Source organism: Hydra vulgaris, chromosome 08, assembly GCF_038396675.1.
Source record: "Hydra vulgaris chromosome 08, alternate assembly HydraT2T_AEP".
NCBI classification, from domain to species: domain Eukaryota; kingdom Metazoa; phylum Cnidaria; class Hydrozoa; order Anthoathecata; family Hydridae; genus Hydra; species Hydra vulgaris.
The window spans coordinates 65,519,468-65,541,548 of NC_088927.1; the positions used below are offsets into that span (position 1 = coordinate 65,519,468).

General features: G+C 28.1%; 1 protein-coding gene across 3 annotated transcripts in view; it reads right to left on the reverse strand.

Moving 5' to 3' along the window:
* The window catches only part of LOC136084068 (alpha-1,6-mannosylglycoprotein 6-beta-N-acetylglucosaminyltransferase B-like), a 72,385-nt gene that overhangs the window by 19,012 nt on the left and 31,292 nt on the right, over positions 1–22,081 (reverse strand). For all 3 annotated transcript variants that reach the window (XM_065804183.1, XM_065804185.1, XM_065804184.1), the window contains 4 exons: positions 21,298–21,387; positions 21,154–21,213; positions 19,501–19,596; positions 6,316–6,381 (listed from right to left, as the gene is read on the reverse strand). In XM_065804183.1, the coding sequence (XP_065660255.1) occupies positions 6,355–6,381; positions 19,501–19,596; positions 21,154–21,213; positions 21,298–21,387 (273 nt within the window). In that variant the 3' untranslated portion in view covers positions 6,316–6,354. The remainder of the gene's footprint in view (positions 1–6,315; positions 6,382–19,500; positions 19,597–21,153; positions 21,214–21,297; positions 21,388–22,081) is intronic.

Below are 22,081 nucleotides of genomic sequence, written 5' to 3' on the forward strand. Positions count from 1 at the left end.
GTTTTGCAGAGGACAACATGCCTGGAAATTCTGGATACTACACAAACAACAAAAAGACATGCCCAAAAAGTGTTCGTTTTATAGGAAAAGAGAAATTTCCAAAAAAATTATTAATGTGGATAGCCATATCTGACCGCGGTATATTCGAGCCATTGTTTCGCACTTCCAAGGCTGTAGCGATCAATTCATCAATCTATATTAATGAATGTTTAGAAAAACGGCTTCTTCCATTTATTCACAAGTATCATGGAGACTTTAACTATTTATTTTGGCCAGATTTAGCAAGTTCTCATTATTCTAAATTTTCTCTAAATTGGATGGACCAATATGTCTATTACGTTGATAAAGAATCCAATCCCCCAAATGTGCCTCAAGCACAACCAATTGAAAATTTTTGGGGACATTTGGCAAAGAAGGTTTACGAAGGAGATTGGCAAGCTTCAACAGAGCAAGTTTTGATTGATCGCATTAAACTAAAACTACAAGAAATTGATTTAAACTTTTTACAGTCGCTTATGAAAGGCGTCAGAGGAAAATTGAGATCAATTGCTAATGGTGGTGTTTTTCATATAAAAAATAATATATTTTTATTAAAAGATAAATGCTTTATTTAAAAAAAATATAATAGTAGTTTGTTTTTTTATTTATAAATAAGTTATTGACGTTTTTATTTTGTTCGATAACTTCCGCATCACCCTTTACATTTAAGTCATTTCTATCTCGTTTGTAAAACGCTTTACATGCAGTACGTTTAATTTTTGAAGCGACAGATTTACATGTTTTAAATGCAAACGTGTTTTTGAAAGCATCTCTTAGAGCTATCAATGAAATAATTTTTTCAAACAAATTTAGTACTTTATCTATCTTTGATGCAAAGTTTATTAAAAGATCTTTTGAAAAAAGGGTGATCTTAAATTCATTTTTCTGTACAGTTTTTAAGCTCAAATTCCGATGTTCCTTAACTTTTGGTAACAATTATCTCCCTCGTTTCTTTTAACTTGATATTTGACAGTGTATTGGCAAAGAAATCTGTTGTTTTAAATAAATTAAATTTAAAAAGTTTTTTATTCTATCTTTGAGACAAAAGTATAAAATTTATTGACCAACGCTTCTATTAAGGCAATCATACTAAATACAGCATTTCTTGAACCAATTTATGTAGGGTAGCATGCTGTTAACTAGACAACATTCTACTGTTTCTTTAGTCAACTGAAAATATCTTTAATATCTGTGACATTTGGTTCGTCATGCAAACAGCTTCTTTTATCTTTTTCCACATTATTTAAGCTTATCTTTGATACTTGAAGCTTTATAAAAAACAGCTTCTGACATCTAGGTAGTGTACCTACAGAGTTATTTTTTGTTCGTTTATTTAAAACAATTTTGATGACAGCATTGATTTTTTTCATATATGTTTTATGATAAAAGCTCCTTAAAAATCTCTTTAATATCGTTTAAATAATGCCCTATCAAAAATATTACAAATTTTTTTTCTTCCAACAGTTATAAAAGACCATAAAACAATATTTTCCTAGTTTAACAAGTTCAACTTTTAAGCAAAATTATTTAACTTTTGACTCCAAAAAAGATGGACTTGGTCAAAAAAAATTTTTTAACGCAGCGTATTTTTTTTGGAGGTATAAATATAGCTAATGATTCTTTTAAAGCTAACAATCAATTAGTGTCACTTGTAAATAATACACGGATTTATAGTCGTTTAGAAAAGTAAACATTTCGAGCTATTAATTGTTAAGCTAATATTTAAATAAACTGTATTATGGCTTTAGTTATACTGTTATTGGATGCAAAAATACAAGCCACAAGCTAAACAAATAGGATAAAAAAATGCGTAAACAACGCGGTTGTGCACGTTCTGAAAGACTGTGGACTTGTCTAAAGCCTTTTTTGTTAGTAAAATAGTTATTCAATAAATTCATAATGTAATAAAATCTATTTTTGACAGCAAAATGTTTAATTTTTTATTTTACAGATTTTTGCCTCAAGGATAAAAGCGACTTCGAAGCTATATAGCTTCACATTTTAAAGTTGTCAAGCTTTAGCATCCATAAATCTTCTGCTTGGTTGTTTTGAATATTTTTTATTTGAGAAGCAGAATATGATATATTGATATTACTTTGATGTAAAAATTTGTTAACGTTACATATCTGTCCAAGCCAATTTTATCACTAACTTTAGCTCAAAATATTTATATTACTAAAAGATTTTTTGAAAATTTACGGAACGGAAATGAGACTATAAATCCGTGTATTGTATATGTACAAAGATGTATTTGTATATAATATACCCGGTGGGAAATGAGCTTACAACTAGCTGGCTTTTTAGCGATTTTCAAACGATTTTTTTTTTCTCATTTTATTATTTTCTTATGTCTTTAACATCTTTAAAAATTCAACTTTTAGTGTTTAGTCTATTATAATTATGAGAATAATTGAACTTTTAACATTGCGATTTTGTAGCAATGTGTCGCTGGCTACATATTGTAGCTTTGTAGCTAGCTACAAAATATCTACAAATCTATACTTGGTTGATAGTTACATATCATATATTTTTAGACAGCGATTATATTACGATATAACAATAACAAAAAAGCTAGTGAGTGTTTAGCTATTAAGCTAGCTGTCCTCGTAGCCAAACCGCTGTCTTCACTTTACAAACATCGATAGATTTTTGCTAACTTGAAAAAGCTAGCGATCCTCGAGGCCAAATCGCCATCTTCATCGTTAAAATTATAGCTAGCTGTTTGCTAGCCAATTTCTCACCGGGTAAAGATATAATTGTAAATATCAAGATAACTAGTTTGCATAAAAACTAAGTTGAATTGCATTACTATAGATGAGGTGTTTTACGCTTAACTAATAAAGTTCTTTTTAATGTGAAACAAGCTATTTTGGCAAAAATTTCGACTAAAATTGATTTAAAGTTAATTCCAGTGTTTAGTTGAAACGATCTACAATCATTTGCATGGCTGGAAAATGTTGAGCTGCTATGCAAACTAATTGGCGGAACCGATCTGGTGAGTCTAGTTCCTCTCCGTCTCACGAATAATGCATTTGCAGTATATCAACAGTTAACAGAAACTGATAAAAAAGATTTTGACCGGACAAATGAGGCGTTGCTAAAAGCATTTGCCGTTGATGCATTTATAGCTTACGAACAGTTTATTACAAGAAAGCTAAAGTATGGAGAGGCAGTTTATGTTTATTTAAGGAAACTGCGAAGATAATCTAATCAAATTGGTGCTCTAACAGATAGAGCAATTGCATGTTCTTTTGCTCATGGCAGTGGTGCAGCAAAATAAAATAAAAGTACAACCAGTGTTAGACTTTAGGAAGCTGAACACTTTTATTATTTTGGACTTACCAAACTGTTGTGTTCCGTGGACAAAGGATTTGTTTAACACGTATAGGATTCGGACTAAAGGTTGTACCAGTCATAATGAAAACGGTATTGGAAAAAGTGCTATCGCAAGTCAAAACGATTTGAAAAAGAACTTCATTATACATTGATGATATTTTTGTGAATGAAGGTATAATACCTGCTTGTCGCGTACTTGATCATTTGGAAATGTATATTTACATTGTAAGTCGGTGGTCCGCATATCCGATGGAGCAAGAGTTCTTGGTAAAATAAAAGTTGTGTTGGAGAAGAGAAAATGATTTTGGTGAAATTCCAAGTTCACTATCATAACGCAATATCATTTCTTTGTACGGAAAAATGACAGGGAATCCTCCGTTTTCCTAACGCTTTGACAAAAACGTGGAATGAAAAAAATAAAATGCAGTTATCTGGAAAAAGTGCTGAACGATATGGTTCAAAAGTAAACCTAATGACGGTCCTGTAAACGGAATTTGGAGTATTTATAGCAACGAGGTAGACAAAGGCAGTGTTTATAGTAACGAGGAGTTTATAGTAGGGTTGTTTATAGTGTTTAAGAGTATTTATAGTATTAAGAGTGTTTATAGAGTTAAGAGTGTTTATAGTGAGTTTGGAGTGTTTATAGAAGCGAGAAAGCAATTTAGGTAGATTCTAGCTCAATAGCACTAGGCGTGATTGTCGAGGTTGATGGCAATATAATAAAAGACGCTTGTTGGTTTTGAAAAGATGACACAACACACATAAACATGTCCGAACTTGATGCAGTAATTATAGGACTAAATATGGACCTCAAATTAAAAATGGAAGTTTTGCATATCTGTACTAATTCGAAAGAGGAATTTCATTTGGTTACCAACTTACTGAAAAACCTAGCAAAAGCTTCAAACCAAATGATGATAAAGAAGAAGACTTCAGAGTATTGTAAATATAGTGAAAGAGTACTAACACAAAGAAGATATTAGGCTTGTCGCTTTGGATTTTAACTTTGCACAATGCTCTTTTGATATGGATATAAGTTATGGATAACACTTCTTTAGCGAAGAGGACCTGATGAAATAATGGATAATGATACTGCATTTCGAAGCACATTGTTTTCGCAGTTTGTAAATAAATGGAACGTTAAACTTTGATTCAGATGGGCTTATGTACCTTCTGGAAATGGAATTGCAGAACGATGCCATAAAACTTTCAAAAGAACGACAAAGAGAGTTGCGTGCAGCATACTAGAGGCAGTTTGTTAGCATAACTTTTGAACTAAAAGAGAGTTGTAAGTCTTCTAATGCACCTAAAAATTAAAGTAAAAAGAATTGCCAACAATAAAAACGCATTATCCTTATTAGAAGATAACAATAAAGTTAAACATGGCGATAAAGAATGGATTTAACCCCCGGATAATTGATGCGACTCTCAATACAAGATTGGAATAATTACAAAGATAATCTCGGAGCAAATGGTAGAAGAGGACAAAATGTATTGACATATACGAGACCTTTGACAAGTTGACAGCGATTTGAATGAACTTCTTGCACAAGTAAGAGTTGAAAATGATTAGAATAAGGATCTAGAAGATGGTAAAGAACAATACGTTGTGCTGCCCGGAGATGACACAAACAAGACGCCAATGTTGCGAAGAAGTGTACGGGAAAGTAGTACAGGAAAGTACGAAGAAGTGTACGGGAAAGTAGGGTCCCTGAGCGTTGTAGCCCCTGAGACGTAGTGGTAGTTTGCCCAAGGAAAAGTGTAAATATAGTTAATGATTGTTTTAAAGCTAACAATCAATCAGCGTTACTTGTAAATTTGAGACGTTTTACGCTTAACTTATAAAGTTCTTTTTAATGTGAAACAACAGCTGGTAGGTTGGTTGCAAAACAACTTTAGGTAACAGCTGGTTACTTTATGTTTGAAATAATACGTAAACTTTTGTATTGCTATTTTCCATCATTTGAATAATAAATTAATTTTAACCAAATAAAAAATTTCAGTCAGGCTTTCTATTGTGTTTTTAATGCATCCGTTTCTTTTACTTGTTTTTCCAGTTTTATATGTTGATAAACAATTTTCTTTTGAACTTAATACTTTATTTCTATTACGTGAGTTGACAGGTATACATTTATATAACATGTCTAATTCATAATCTAATGACACATAATTTACCTGATGCAATGTTACATAATTTGTCTAATGCAATATCACATGGCTTATCTAATGCAATGCCACATTAATAGTCTAATTCAAGGTCCCATGGCTTGTCTTGGAAGATCTAGTTTTTCTCTGTTGCTGTTTTGCTGACTAAAGTTTTTTTTAACGCTTTCAAGACCATTTACAGTGTTAAAAAACTTTTTACAGTAGTTTTAAGAAATTATTTTGAATAACAAAAAGGTTCAACTTTGCTCATTTAAGTTTTTTCCAATTTTATGATGGCGAAAGTCTTTTACAACAAATTTTTCTTGTTCAGATGATGTTGATTATAAATATTTTTACAGGTAATTTTTAACTTTTGACTTCAAAAAAATAATTTAACTTTTGACCCCAAGAAATATTTAACTTTATATTCAAAAAACAAGAAGATTTTAATACTGAATTTGCTGAATATTTATATGCTGAGTATTTATACGATAAATATTTGTATGCTAAATATTTACATGCTGAACTTGTCTCACAGAACAAGTTCAATAAATACCTAAGAGAAGTGACATAAAACCCTATAGTTGTTTTTAAAAAATTTATAAAAATAATTTTATTTTGAATATAAAATCTAAACACAAAAATGCTGTTACTAAAATAAATAGAATAAACACCAATCAGAATGACCACCAATCAGAATAATCACCAATCAAGAATAACCACCAATCAGAATAACTACCTATCAGAATAACCACCAATCAAGAAATTATCTGATTTGGATGTAAATTAATTTACCTGGTTCAAGAATAACGGATCGTAGAACATTGGATTTATTTACAGCAACGGGCATATTTTTTCAACCTATATTGAAATTTAAAAATTATATTTTTAAGCGTAAAAATATATATTTATACACTTGTATTTTAAAAAGATAACAACAAAGTAGATCCTTGACAAAATTGATACGTGTGTTTCTAAAATTATTTTCGTTTTCTGTTAACACAAAACAAAATTAAATCTAGAAACACTCATAAACAATTTGAAAAGTGATCAGATATAATATATGTAGTCCAAGTTCAAATGATTTCCATAATATTTTGAAGATAAATATTGCAAATCATTTTATTAAAGAGAAGTTTATCTAGAACTGTTGAGGCAAATACGAAGTAGAAAAACCTAAATTGAAGAACATTAACTTTAACTTGTTTTTGTAGTTTATATTTAGTAGTTTATGTAGTATTTAAAATTAAGCGTAATGCAAACTTATAGCCGTCTCACAATATTTACCAAAAAAAAAAGATGTAAAAAATTACATAGTTTGCAAGCAACTTTTCATTTGATTACAGCAATTGAATTTCATTTGATTAAAGCAAAAAAGTAATACAAAAATAGTTTTTAAACCAGATGGAGTGGTTGCCACTCTTGTTTTTCGCTAAAAGCGACACTATTATTGTTATGTTTTTCCGTACATCAAAATAATTCAGAAGTTTCAAAAGTTTATTGAAAACGAGAAAACTACTCTTAGTTAAACTTTGAGTTTAAATTCCATTAGCACAAAGTTTATTCAAGTCTATTTGTATTAGTAAATTTAATATATTTAAATTAAGTTTAATCTAAAAATTTAGGTTTTACAAGTTTTACAAAGTCTTGATATTTTTTGTATTAAATTTATACTATTTATCATAATTATAAAATGTTTTATTATTTTTTTACTATTTTTGTATATATGTTTTCTCTAATAAAAGTACAACATTTTTTTAATAATATAACTTAAAAATGAAATTGATTTATTTTATAATCTTACTCAACATTCTTTCTAAACTTTGAATATAATTCACGCGTTTAATTACTTCTCTCCAAAGTTAATTCCCTCATTAATATCATTGCAAACGATTTTCTAAAACCTAATATCTCAAACCTAACATCAGAGATAAAATACAAGAAATATGAGATTGTAGTGTTATGAAATTTAGAAATATAAGATTGCAGTCTATATGAAATTTAGAAATATGAGATTGCAGTGTATATGAAACTTAAAAATAAAAGAGCGTAGTGTATATGAAATTTAAAAATATGAGATTGTAGTGTATATGAAATATAGAAATATGAGATTGCAGTGTATATGAAATTTAGAAATATGAGATTGCAGTGTACATGAAATATAGAAATATGAGGTTGCAGTGTATATGAAATTTAGAAATAAGAGAGTGCAGATAATTCTTGCTTGGTTTGATTTTTTCAATAATAAAAAGACATTAGTTCTTCTATAAGTTGTTCTTATAAAAAATTTTGATTAGACAGTAGTTGTATAAGAAGAAGAAACAAAAAAAAAGTTGGATTGAAATTTACGAAAAGGAGTATAAATTTTTATGCCTGTCTAAATCTGTCTAAATTATAAGAGAGGTGTGCAGATAAAGACATTTATCTGCACACCTCTCTTATAATTTAGACAGATTTAGACAGGCATCAAAAAGTCTTACGAAAAGAATCTCATTCGAAAAAATCTCAGCTTTAAGGTAGTGACAAAAATGGCAGAGTGAATCTGATGTCAAACTGATACAAAATTTCATAAGATAATAATCTCATTAAATCTTTAAGTGCATGATTTTAATCACATAAAGATGGACAACGAGAAACTAAGCAAGACGAACGCAGTATCTTCATTGTAACACAGATTTACGTCACCCTACTGAATCTAAAATGGGATACAATTTTTAAAGGCTTTGCCATGGAGACCTTTTACAAACCAGAACATTTTACAGGAACAAATTAATGCAAAAATATACTGGAGCAAATTACTGGAGTATATTACTAAAACGAAATAATGGTGCAAACTACTGGAACGTATTACTTGAACGAATTACAAAAACAAGTATATGCAAAATTTTACTGGAGCGAGCTACTGTAGTATATTACTGGAACAAACTACTGAAAAACTCTATAAAGTATGATTTAAATTAAGTTTGCCAATATAGTTTAACTTTGGAACAAACAAAAAGAGCCACTTTCACTTTAACTAAATCAAAAAATAAGAATTATTTTGGTTTTTTCCTAAATGCTGATTTGCATTATTGTATAGGGAAAAGTGATCAAATTCGAGCCAATGACCAAATTCCAGTCGCATTTTAAATTTAATATTTCTGTCTAGGTTTTTGCTTTATGTTTATAAATGCGACTTTTTTGAGACTGGTATGAACTCAGCCAATAAACAAAAAACATTATTTAGTTGGCGGGAGTTTATAATAAAAGAAACACCATAACAAATATTTATCTCAATAAAGTATTACTTTAGATTTAAAATATCATGTAAGCATCTAGTTTGAAGTTTATAAACATTAAATTTTTATTACTTAACGAAATTTTATTAATTTTCAACTATGAATATATTTCTTAAAAAGGCAATTTTAGCTTTATAATTATGCTGAGTCATTTCTATAGATAGTATTTCTGAATTAAATGCACCTGGTAGAAAGACCAAAATCCGGCCGGGTATAAACCTTATTCCGGCCAAGGCTGAAATTAGGTTCACGAGTGTCTAAAAGTAACTCCTACTTGTCAGATATTTATACTATTAGATTTTATTCTTTTAATATAAGTACTTTATGTTACATGTACGTCCTAAAAGTTATCAATCTTAAGTATATGCATTTATTTAGTTAAATATTTATATAATATCTTCAAGATATGAGGATTATGACTTAAAAAAGTCCAAATAACTGAAAGATATCATATTGTCTCATGTAGATAATTGCTTATTAATGAAATTATATTAAAAAATAATCTTTAATTGAAAATTTTAAAAATTTATAATATAAACTTTGCATCTTAGAATGGCTAATAATTAAAAAAAAAATCATAATAAGAAACAATGTCATCCAACTCGAGGTAAATATGTGAAATATAAGGAAAAAGTGTTACTTGAAGCTATAAACAGTGTTACTAGCTCACCTAAAATCTCTGTTAGAGCTGCTGCTAAATTTTTTAAAGCACCCCTAGCAACTTTGCAGAGCAGGATAAATGGAAAAGTTGAGATTGGTGCAAAAGCAGGAAGAAAAAGTTTAATGCCACTTGATCTTGATAAAAAGTTACTCGATTTTTCAGACAACAAAGCTAGGATAAGGATTGGTTTTGAAAAGGAACAATTCATAGTATATGCTGGCAAGCTTGCCAAAAAATATGGATATTCTTTTAAGAATAGCAAACCATCTAATAAATGACGATGACTACTTATAAATCGACATAACAAAAAAGTAACTCTTTGACAACCAGAATCAACAGCATCAGTTCGTCATCAATGCATAAATCTGATAAAGGTGGCAAATTATTTTACCGCACTTAAAGAAGTCATTAAAGACCGTCAGCCTAAAATAATATGGAACATGGATAAGACAGGGCTGCAGCTAGACTTTAAGGCGTCCAAAATTGTTGCTGCAAAAGGTACTACATATTTAAATATGGGAACAAGTGAAAATCAAGAAATGATTACTTTAATTGTTTGTGTAAATGCAGCAGGAAGAGCCTTACCACCTCATGTGATTCCAAAAGACAGTAAAATTCCTTCAAAGTTTTCAAGTTCTAGATGCCGCTGAAAGAACCAACTGGAGTCTAAATGAATCTGGATTAACTAAACAAGGGATTGCAAAACTATGGTTTGAGCTTACATTTTTAAAAAACATTTGACCACAACGTCCACAAGTTTTAATTTTGGATGGCCGCGATTCCTACAATTTCGTAGAGTTAATAGATATGGCTATACAAAACCGAATTGAAATTGTTGAATTACCTGCTCATACAAGCAATTGGCTTCAACCTTGTGATTGAAGTGTATTTAAGCCATTCAAAGTTTCATATAATAAAGTAGCTCATGGTATGATGTCTAATCACCCTAGGGTTATAATAAACAAGGCCAATTTTACAGGACTTTTAGCCAAAGCCTACAATAAAAGTATGACAAAAGCTAATGTTGAATCTGGCTTGAAATCATGTGGAATCTTTCCATATAATCCTTCGATTATTCTGGCTGAAGCTTACTTGCCAAACTATGTGTATTCTGAAGAAAGGTTTGTGACTAATCTATTTGATAAAATTAAAACAATTGAAGGGCTTATTGTGAATCAATGACAAGCCACACTTTTTTCAAAAATGAGTCATTATCATTTTTATAATCATAAATAGTATACGCAATTTTTATTTCTTTTTTTTGTCCAATATATAATATCCATTAGTATCTTGGTGATGTATAAATTTGAGAGAAAAATAGGTAAGCACTGATTTTATAGATTTAAATAAAACTTAAAAGTCATTTTTCTCAAATATTTGTTTTTGTGGCTTGTCATTGTTTCACAATAAGCCCTTCAATTAATAATACAAGAACAATTGAGCAGATTAATCAAACAACAGACAGCACAAAAGTACAAGATATTGAGTTGGAACAACATCTAATTACCAACCCAAGATTTGCTATAGCAAACGATCATGACTATTTAGCTGAACTAATAACTGTAGTTGAATTTCCAGAACATGGCAGGGGTGGTATAGTGGAACTAAGTATGAAAACTATAGAACTAAAAGCTGAAAGTAATAAAGGTGCATTTACTAGTAAGTTTTAAAACAGCTTTAGGATTATGTCTGACTCTGAAATTGAACACCGTATTGATCAGCATGAAATTGATTTTACAGTTTCAACTCCTTTAGCTTCTGATTTTGTAAAAACTAGATCTTTTGCCCCAAATTTTATTTTTAAAAACTCATCTTATCCAGGAGGTGGAGTTAATGGTTTTCGCCATATTCAGATCCAAATTTTACAAAGTGCAAAAAAACTAAGGACTCAGAAAAAAAAAGCTTAAAATGAAACGGAATAAAAAATTGAAAACAACAAAACTTAAAGATAAAGGAAGCAAAGGTATTATCAAAATATAATCCCAGAAAAAAACCGTTGCTATAAAAACGAACCAATAAAAGTATAAACTATGTAATTTGATTATGTTGATATGAATTTTTGTTCTTAGTGTTTAAAAAAGTCTTTTATAGAGCTCACCAAATTCTTTTTTTTTTAATGTGAATATTATATTCTATGCAAATCTTTTAAAATATTAGTATAGCATATTACATTGAAATTAATTATTACATTCACATAAGTTATCCTAATTTACACATAATAGGTTCTTATTTAAATATTAAACCTAGTTTTGTGTTTGGTTTTTCTTTGCATTAAAAAAAATTTACTTTTATTTATTACCAATATGTATACGTTTTTTTTTCTTGCCCATGGACAAGGTGGTGTAACTCCTAAAAACATATTTTTTTTAAGGTTTAGGCATCTTTATTAAGTTTAGGCAAGTTCATTTATTGATGAATGCTTAGTGTTAAGTTAAGCAATCATTTTCTAACTGATGTTTAAAAACATGTATATTTTAACTTTAAAATAAATAAACTTTAAACTTTAAACTAAATAAATTAAGTCCAATTTTGCTAAAACTGTTTTATTGTTTATCTGTCAACCGGCTAAGTTTGTAGGATTAAAAAAATTATGAATTCAATATTTAGTAATACAATAAATTTTTAAATATTTTAAATGCCAACTATAAAAGTAAGGGTAAAAAGCTTGTTTTTTATATTGGCTGTAATAAGGTTCATTCCGCATACGCCTGGCTGAAATTTGGTCATAGTGGCTGTATTTTGGTCTAATTTATATACTTTTGTTATCGTCTTTTTTCAAACAATTTTCATTTATAATAATTGCTGTAATTATATCCTAGATGCTGAAAGATTTATCTTTCTAGAAATGTATAATTTTCATATAGACCTTTTTGTTAATATGTCTGTAGATACAATTTTATAAAGATGCGGCTGGAATTTGGTCACTTTACCAAATGCTCAACATGTTAAAACGTCATAAGTTATTCTTATTTAGTTTAATTACAACTTCGTTTTCTACATAACGCTCATTGCAGGGGCGAATCCAGCCTTTTTGGGTTTTTGAGCTAACTTTTGCCCATGGAGTAATCTCATAGCATGTAAGTTTTAAGTTTCAATAAATTTTAATTTTTATAATATAATCTTTCAGCTTTCAAAAGTTATGATCTTATATATTTACATTTATTTGAAACACTTCCATAGAATAAAAACGAAATATTTACATTTTACTGTTTATAGCTTGGTTGCACTATTACTAGATAAAATCTTTTTGATTACCAAGATCATTTTTTTTACAACATAGTTTTAAATGTAAAGAATGGCTAAAGCTGATAGGAGTTTCTAAAAACTATTAAATGCGTAAAAAATTTTCACCTTTTTAAAGTTAAAAAGGACTATTCTCTAATACAATTTGTAGCAGTATTACTGAGAAACATCTATAAAATAACATTGTCATTGAGGAATCTTAGTTTAAGTATCTCTAATTGAGTAACCAGAAGTAAGTAAAGCTCTTGAAATACCGACACTAATTTTGAAAAAAATTGATTGCCTCATTTTGGACGTCAAGTACATCATTCTTTCTTTAAAATTTAGTAAACTTACGATGTGACACTAATAGAATCTATTTTTAGGTAGCAGAAACAAAATGCAAAGCAAAAGAAAAGTAAAGCATAAACATGACTTCGTATTTCAAGCACTACTTACATTGATTCATGGTGAAATTAACTTTATGAGGAAAATATTTTTCTTCTTACAGTGAAGTCTGATACCTCAAAAGATGTTTATAGTGTGAGTGATTGGAATCTTTGTTTCTGGTCAGCAACACTTCTTGGTACCCACCAATCGCTACTTCCTCAAAGAGGTCAAAATTTGATCTCACCTTTTGAACAAAAATAGACAGAGATCCGTTCAGTTTGTTCACAATTTAGTTAAAATCAGTTTAATGGCTTGAAGTATATTATTTATCTCATTTTCCATAATAGTGCACCAGATAACATGATTTTTTTGAGAACCTTACTGGGCACCTCTATCGTGTTAGGTTGTTGAGTTTTGTCATTATTCAGCTTTTTTAAGGTAGCTTTGAAGCTCAAAAGTACATTTCAAGCAAATATATTAGTATTGTTGAGGATTGAGAATATAAAAAAATGAATCAAGGTGTAATACCTTGTAATTAAAGTAGGACGTTTGAAGAGCAAAACATACATTTGTTGACTATCTAGCCTGTAAAGACATTTTGAATCATTAACACTTTTTTTTTATTTTAAATTTCAAGATCTTTCAGCAACGCGTTGAAGTAGACAAAAAATTATAAAGCTTATCAAAAATAATACAGCCATTTCAGAAGACTAGATTCAAATAATGACGACACAAGTTTAAAGGAAAGTTGATACAGAGTTGGGTGCCCACTTACTTTTGGATTAATGAATTAAAATGCTTTTTAAGAAAAACATAACTAACTTTGACATGGACGCAATACATTTTGTTACTCAATTTGTTATAAATTTACCTTTTTTCTTTTTTGAGGCAACTGACCTTCTCATTTTGCAAGACTCATCTATGTTATTCTTACTAAAATATCACTTTTGGTCACTTTTAAAACTATTTTTCCTCATTAATGTTTTGATGAATTTTTCACTAATATTTTTGTTTATAATAATTATTTTAATCATTTTGTCCTTATCCCTTTAGCAATTTAGATTGCTGTGCAAACACTGCAACAGACGAATTATTTGAAATATTTTCTTTATTTTATTTTTTTAAATAACATCAAAATAGAAAAAAGTAGTTATACTAAAAAATTTTATTTTAAGATTTTTAAAATTTATTTTAAAGAAGTTTTTTAGATTAGTTTTTTTAATTAAAAAAGCGGGTGTTTCTGCATACTGAAATACCTTTAACTGGTGTTTGTATTATTACTATTCCTAAAAATTATTATTTTCCAGTTATTACTAGTAATGATTGGAAAATATTTGTGTTAGAGAACCACAAGAAAACCTTGTTTGATTTTGTATTTCTACAAGACATAACATACATATTTATAAATATGTTCCAAAGTTATCATTTCTTACAAGTTTTATGTTGCTAACACGTTTTCAAGATACTAAGAAATGCGCTGGACAGTTTGATTTTCTCTAAAGTTTCAGTGACAGTAAAATATACGTCTAGATATCCATTATCAAACATCCTCTATCAGCACTTCATTTGTAACGAAGTACTATCTGATTTATTTTAATTTCGAATACTAATTATGAAGTGCTACCTGATTTATTTTCATTTCGAATACTAATTAGGAAGTGCTATCTGATTTATTTTCAGTGTTTCTGGTTTATTTTCATTTCTTAAAAATTTTGTTCTTTGACGTTTACTACACTTTGTTAGCTGAATAAATGATTTACTTGAGTAACCAGATATGTGATACTATACCCACAACGTATATATTTTTATGCGAACCTCGTATGTATTTTATACACACCACGTACTTATTTTTATTTTTTAGTCATTCATGCCTTCTTTTTTTTTTATTTTGCGATTTTTAATTTTGCCTTAATTTCTAACTTATTACAATGTTTGAGTAAACTTAAAAAGTTGATATTGTTAAACAGAATATTGAACTTAAATTCCCGATTAAAAACTTTTTTTTTGTATTGATTGAATATATTTGTTCATTAACTACTTTATGTTCCCATAAATCCAAGTCAATCTAAGTTGTACTTTTTAGCAGGCCCGTGGTTTGTGATCTTCATTTAAATTAATTTGTGGAGTGACAGTTGTATTAGGAGTATAATTTTTATATATTCATTACAACGACAATATATAAAATTATTGAATACCAATTTTGCCCTAATTTCAAGCTTTTAAGGAGTTAGAGACCAAGCCCTCTCACAATAACCAACAAACAATTTGCACTTAACATATTAGCAATTTGGAACATTATGACAATTAAAAAATTAATTTAGTTATGATGCATTCAATTAAAAGCATTAAATGTGAAAAGTGTACATAATTGTCTCCAATTTAAAATACAAATGCACTTCTACACGTCTTGTTCTACAATAATTAAAGGAAATATTGATTGAATCTTTTTTTTCAAATCATTGTTTTATCGTAAAACATGCAACTTGAAAAATCCATGTTTGTTCAAAATGACTAATCATGGAATAAAGATTGCTTTAAATCAACAAAAGCAAACAAAAAATTTTGATATTGCTCTCAGAACTTTACCTTACATCAGATAGTAGTGGTTGCTCCGAATGTGATACTTAGTGTTAATATCAGTCTTATCAACTTTTTAGGTCAAATAGCACAACGTGGGGTTTCGTTGTGATAAAAGTATATCTTTTAAATAAGATGTTATTTAGCATATCGTAGCCTTAAAGTATTCAATTATAAGTTCTACAGTAGTATAATACTTATATTCAATATTGATTCGAAATTACAAAATGTATGTAAATGTTTTTGTCTCTAAAATGTCCCTAAATTTTAAAGAGTTACTGTGATAGGAGAACGGGAACCTTAAAGATTTAAGGTTCCCGTTCTCCTATCACAGTAATTTCTTTTGTGAAGAATCTTTTTATCATACATGTGAACCTAAAAAAAATATAGATTATTCTTTTTGTTTAAAAGTTGGTTAATTCAAGCATTTAAAAACCTTTCAACGCCACTAATGCTATTAAATTTGTGAGTATATTGGTATAAGTTTATTTTTTTAATTATTTATTTTTAAATTATATTAAAACCTTTGATTTCACTAATATCAAAATATTATGAACTTTTTTTGAAATTAATGAACTTTTTTTCTTGCCTTGGTTTAAGTTAAAAAACCAATATGGGTAATAATACTAAATCAAATTTTTCTAAATCTTAACCTAACAATTTAAAAAACTTTTAAATTTTTTCAGAACATTTAATGCACAATCAATCCTATCCTGCAAGTTATCCTGTAGCAAAAGCTGTATTTAAATTACTAAAAGATATTCTGAACCCAAATTTATGAGAGTGTAACGATGTTGAAACAGAAAACGTGTGAAAATTGGCACACAAAAAGCAAGTGAACCTTTTTTCTGCAGCTCTTACTCAACATTGTTAAGCAAACTAATTATAATACCTGGGAAATTAAAAAAAAAAAGATTTTCAAATCCTATTCTTACACGGAAGATTATAAATAGGACGGAACAATTTAAACCTGGAGGAAAATTGTTTAATCTTTGTTTAACCGAAAAATACCATTACGTCATCTTTGAAACTATTGAATAAACAAAATGAACTACAATTAAAATGTCGCCACGAAAACAAATTTGTTATCTGCAACTTTAACGTCATCTAAACTAACACTGAATTGTATTTTTGTATATAATCTTTATTGTCGTCATGGTTGTTTATAACATCGGATAATCGCATAAAGCGTGAAACTTATATTTATTTAATTGTAGTTTTTTTATTACTATTTCTTTAATATATATATATATATATATATATATATATATATATATATATATATATATATATATATATATATATATATATATATATATATATATATATATATATATATACATATATATTAACGAAGAAAAAACAACTTTTTTTATGGTACTTTAAGTTTCATGTCTATACGGCAATCATCAGCCATTGAATACAAATTACAAAATACTGTGTAGTGGCATCTTAACGTCGCTAAGAAAAAATAAAATATTAGCTAATCACCGGTGTCAAAAAAAGATAAGAGGATTTATTCTTGTGTCTGCATTTTGAAATCAACTCATTTCGTTTATTCAACAAGTTATCACCTTTATATGTTAAAATAAGGAATTTTTCGTATAAACAAAGATTGCAAATTTTTGACGAAGTGTTATAAGGATTGCAACGTTTTACAATTTTCCACTTAATTAAGGGTGTAAACATTTTGTCTTTTATGTCCCAAATTTCTTTAGACAATTCTGTATCATTTTTATATATGTATATCGTTAATATATATGTATATCGCTCTATTTGAAGTATCTTTTTAATATTGAGCACTCTTTTACGACTATGAGTTTTGTTTTATTATTATAATACAAAATAGCCTTAAATATTAATATATATATATATATATATATATATATATATATATATATATATATATATATATATATATATATATATATATATACTATTATGTTAGTGTATTTTATATACACTATATATATATATATATATATATATATATATATATATATATATATATATATATATATATATATACTATTATGTTAGTGTATTTTATATACACTATATATATATATACTATTATGTTAGTGTATTTTATATACACTATATATATATATATATATATATATACTATTATGTTAGTGTATTTTATATACACTATATATATATATATATATATATATATATATATATATATATATATATATATATATATATATATATATATATATATAATAACATGTATATATATATATATATATATATATATATATATATATATATATATATATGTATATATATATATATATATATATATATATATATATATATATATATATATATATATATATATATATATATATATATTTGGTCATCACGGCCCACTTCATCCTATCTTTCATTTATTTAATATAGTAATTAATATAATATACAGGGGCGCTGGGAGTCTTTGCGTCCCCCGGGACAGCAACCCTGAGTTGCGCTATTATTTTTTAGTATTTATTGTTATTTTATGTATAAAAAAGGAATTTTAAATTTCCTTAAATATTAATAAAAAATAAATATTTTTAAATCACTGCTGTAAGTTGGAGTCTAGAAATAGTAGACAAAGTCGCAATTCACTATTGACTAGTATAGCAACTTTTTCATCGTTTGACTAGTTGATGCCAAAACATAAATGATTGCATTGTTATTAGTTTTTGGAAAAAGGTACTTTTCATAAGACATCAAAATAAATGATTGTAAACTTGACTGGCTCAGCAAGTTTCTTTATCTGTTCAAAATAAATTTCAATTTCAAGAATGACCTTTCACAAGAAACTTGTTATGAGGATAATGCCAACACAAATTTACAATACAATAACAAACAATACATTTTTGCAAGATTTCTGTGGCTGTCGCTGTTTTCTACTGCTGGGATTATAAAGATAGTTTCTTAGGTGATTGTCTGTTTGCTAAAAATTAAAATAATCGCCCATCCTCCTTTGGATGACTCGGAAGCTAATAAGCTAATGAGTAAAAAGAAACAATAAATATTTGATTTACTGATATTAGAAACTGATGATGTCTACAGGTGTGATGGTGTAGTGCATTAGTATGTTCCGTTTGGTTGTCTTGTATAGTCTCGATATGTCCATTTCAAATATGGTGAATAGAAAGCTAAACACACTAACTTCTTGGGCTTATGGGCTAGCAAATCAAAGCCAAACGTAAGACCAACAGAATGGATTTCTATTGATCGACCGCACATATTAGTCACCGTAGGTCCCACAAATGATCACCTGTATGCGACACAAAGATCGGATATAGGTGATTAACGGAGCTGTCAAGTTACGTAGACCTGGGAGATGTGACTGTAAAAACAGATTATAGAAGGTATTGTTGAATAAAGATTAAAAATTATAAGAAAATATAAAATGAGTGGTAAGACTTTTGTGAAGTAGAAGAACGAAGTATAGATGCTCAGGGGCAGGGGAAGTAATATCTGACGCATTAAAGACTGTGTTGAGATCATATGCAACAAAGAAAAAATATATCTACAGGTATGATGATGGAGGAATTTAGTATGTTCTGTTCAGTCACCTAATATGAGACAATCATATTCGATCTTAGGGTCGACTTGTATTAGACGATCACAATCGTAATCGTCAGGTTTGGTGTTAGTCTACAAATGTCCCATTTGTAGACCAACACCAAAACACCACCACCGCTACCTAATACTCTCCTATGAACGTATGTACGTAAAAATTACAGTATATATACTATATAAACAATATTTATCATATTGGTTACCAATATAAATATTTCATCTTTTACCGGTTAAAATTTGACTTTGCTACTATTTAAGGTTTTAGATTACCTTAGTTAACCAGGAAAGAATAGAGCATAAACTGCCATCGTATCCACGTTCAATATAGAAAGGCACTCTTTTCCAATTTGAGTTTGTTACCATTTCCTAAAAGAAAAGTTAAACCACATTAAAATATTTTTAACAATATAAATAATTTACTGTTATATCTGCATTACGCAATCTTTGAAACATGATAATAATACTAAAGTTAAACATAATAATAATAAAAACTCAAAAGAAAGATTGGATTATAAAAAAACAAGCACTAGGGGAATGATCAAGATGAGTGAGTATAAAATATGTTAGCATCATCATTTGATCTTTATTTTATGACCATTCATATTGAAATACTATTTGAACAGCGCTCTTTTTTTGAAAACAAATTTGAAAAATGTTTAAAGCTAAAATCTAAGATATTTTTAACTAAGGAGAAAAAAACAATGTTTTAAAAAAATTTAATTAAAGTGATAAAATGAAGTATCTTTTGATTTATTATTTTTACATTAATCTTTAATTCATAAAAATGCATTATTCTTTAATTCATATAAATTATCAGTTTCCTTCTGTACCAATTTTTTTATTTGGCAAAAATAATGTAATGGAAATAGTATTGCAGGTCTTATTCAAGGATAGGCTAGAGTTAAAAATTTTAGAACTTAAGAATGATATTTTTTAAAATCCTTAACATCAGAGTACTTTTGGAATACAGTAGACAGAGAAAAGTTTCCATTTTTGAAAAAAACAGCGTATAAATCAAGTCATTTCTTGGTTCGAAATATTTATGCAAATCATTATTTTCAAACGTGGTAATAAAGTCAAGATATAAATCTCGACTGACCAATGAGCATCTTTATGATTGTTTGCTGACAGAGTTATTGTCATACTCTCCTAATTGTGAGGCACTGGCCGATATTATGCTATGCTAAAGATCACATTGACATATTGATGTTATATTTTTTTATAAATTTTTTTTTTTGTACTTTTGCTTTTGTTTACTTTTTTTACGTTTTGTACATTTCTCTGCGTGTATGTAATTTTAATAGATACTTTTTTAAATTTTTATGAACTAACGAAAAAAAGCAGTTATAGAAGTATTATTAAAAATAGTTGGTGCCCATAACCTTACCGATTTTTTAGAATGTACTCAAGAGCACAAAAAATTGGGTAATTTTGAAGGATTATCTATAGTTATATTTGCTGATGTATTTAATTTCATTACTACTTAAACTTTTAATTTCTTTTTTTTTCTTTTTTCTTTGTCTAGAAAACTGTTTAAATTAAAGTAAGCATTTTAAAAGATTAAATATGCAAAATATACAGCGACAGTACAATGACAATACAATGACAATACAACGACAATACAACGACAATACAACAAAAATACAACGACAATACAACGACAATAGAACAACAATGCAACAACAATACAACAACAATACAACAACAATACAACAACAATACAACGACAATACAACGACAATACAACGACAATACAACGACAATACAACGACAACACAACGACTATACAACGACAATACAACGGCAGTGTAAACTTAAGTAAAAGAAATAAAGCTTTAAATAAAGCTAAGTCTCATAGTTAAGTTAATGTTAGATTAATGTATTTTAAACAAGCAAGTTTAATAAAAATAAATCGTTACTGACCAAGATTCTGTCTTGACATAATGGGTTGTTAGGTGTATTACATGGGCAAACTCTTTCAACCTAAAAATTAAGAAAAAGATTATGTTTAAAACGTTAAACTATTTTACCGACTGCTATAAAAAAACAAAATATTTGCAACCTTACTTTACTGAGGTAATTAATTATTGAACACTTGCTTCCATCGACTCCTTTTAACTTATAAATTGGATTTGTTTTCCAATACGCTTGCATCCACTTTTTGAGATAAAAAATAAATGAAACAAAAATATTTTTTTGTAGCTAAACTTGTTGTGAAAAATATCTTTGTTACAATGTTTTGAAGTAAAAAGTTGTCATCGTGTTTTTTTTAGCTAAATTTGTTTCTGGAAAAGGTATAGAGTCGTCACAGTGTTTTTGCAGCTAAATTTTTGTCGGGAAAAGGTTAATTGGTTGTCACTAAGTAACACAGTTGTCATTTTGTTTTTAAGATAAAAAGAAAGTTATCATCAAGTTATCATAGCGTTTTAAGGTAGTAAGACGTTAGACTGTTTTTGCTAAATGTAGTAATAAGATTTTATAAATGCAATAACCCAGACGGCACAACTCGTTTAAAAGTTACGCGTGGTTTCTGTTGCGTGTTTAAAACTCCCGAAAACACTAAGAATAACACGTGTCAAGAATAAGGTTTTGATTCCGTGAAATTTACTACTATATTTTACCAAAAAACCAGTTTGGATTTTAAGTTTTTAGTGATGGTTTTTCAGTTACAAAAATGGAGTATTAAATTATCAAAAGTTTTCGCAACGAATGTGTAACCATTACTAAAAGCACGCGATTTTTCAAATTTATTGCATTTATATTATTCAGAAGGTTTTTGAGTGTGTAACAAGAACATTCAGGAAAACATTTGTCGAGAAAATTTATATGTTAAATAAATTCAGTTTTTGTT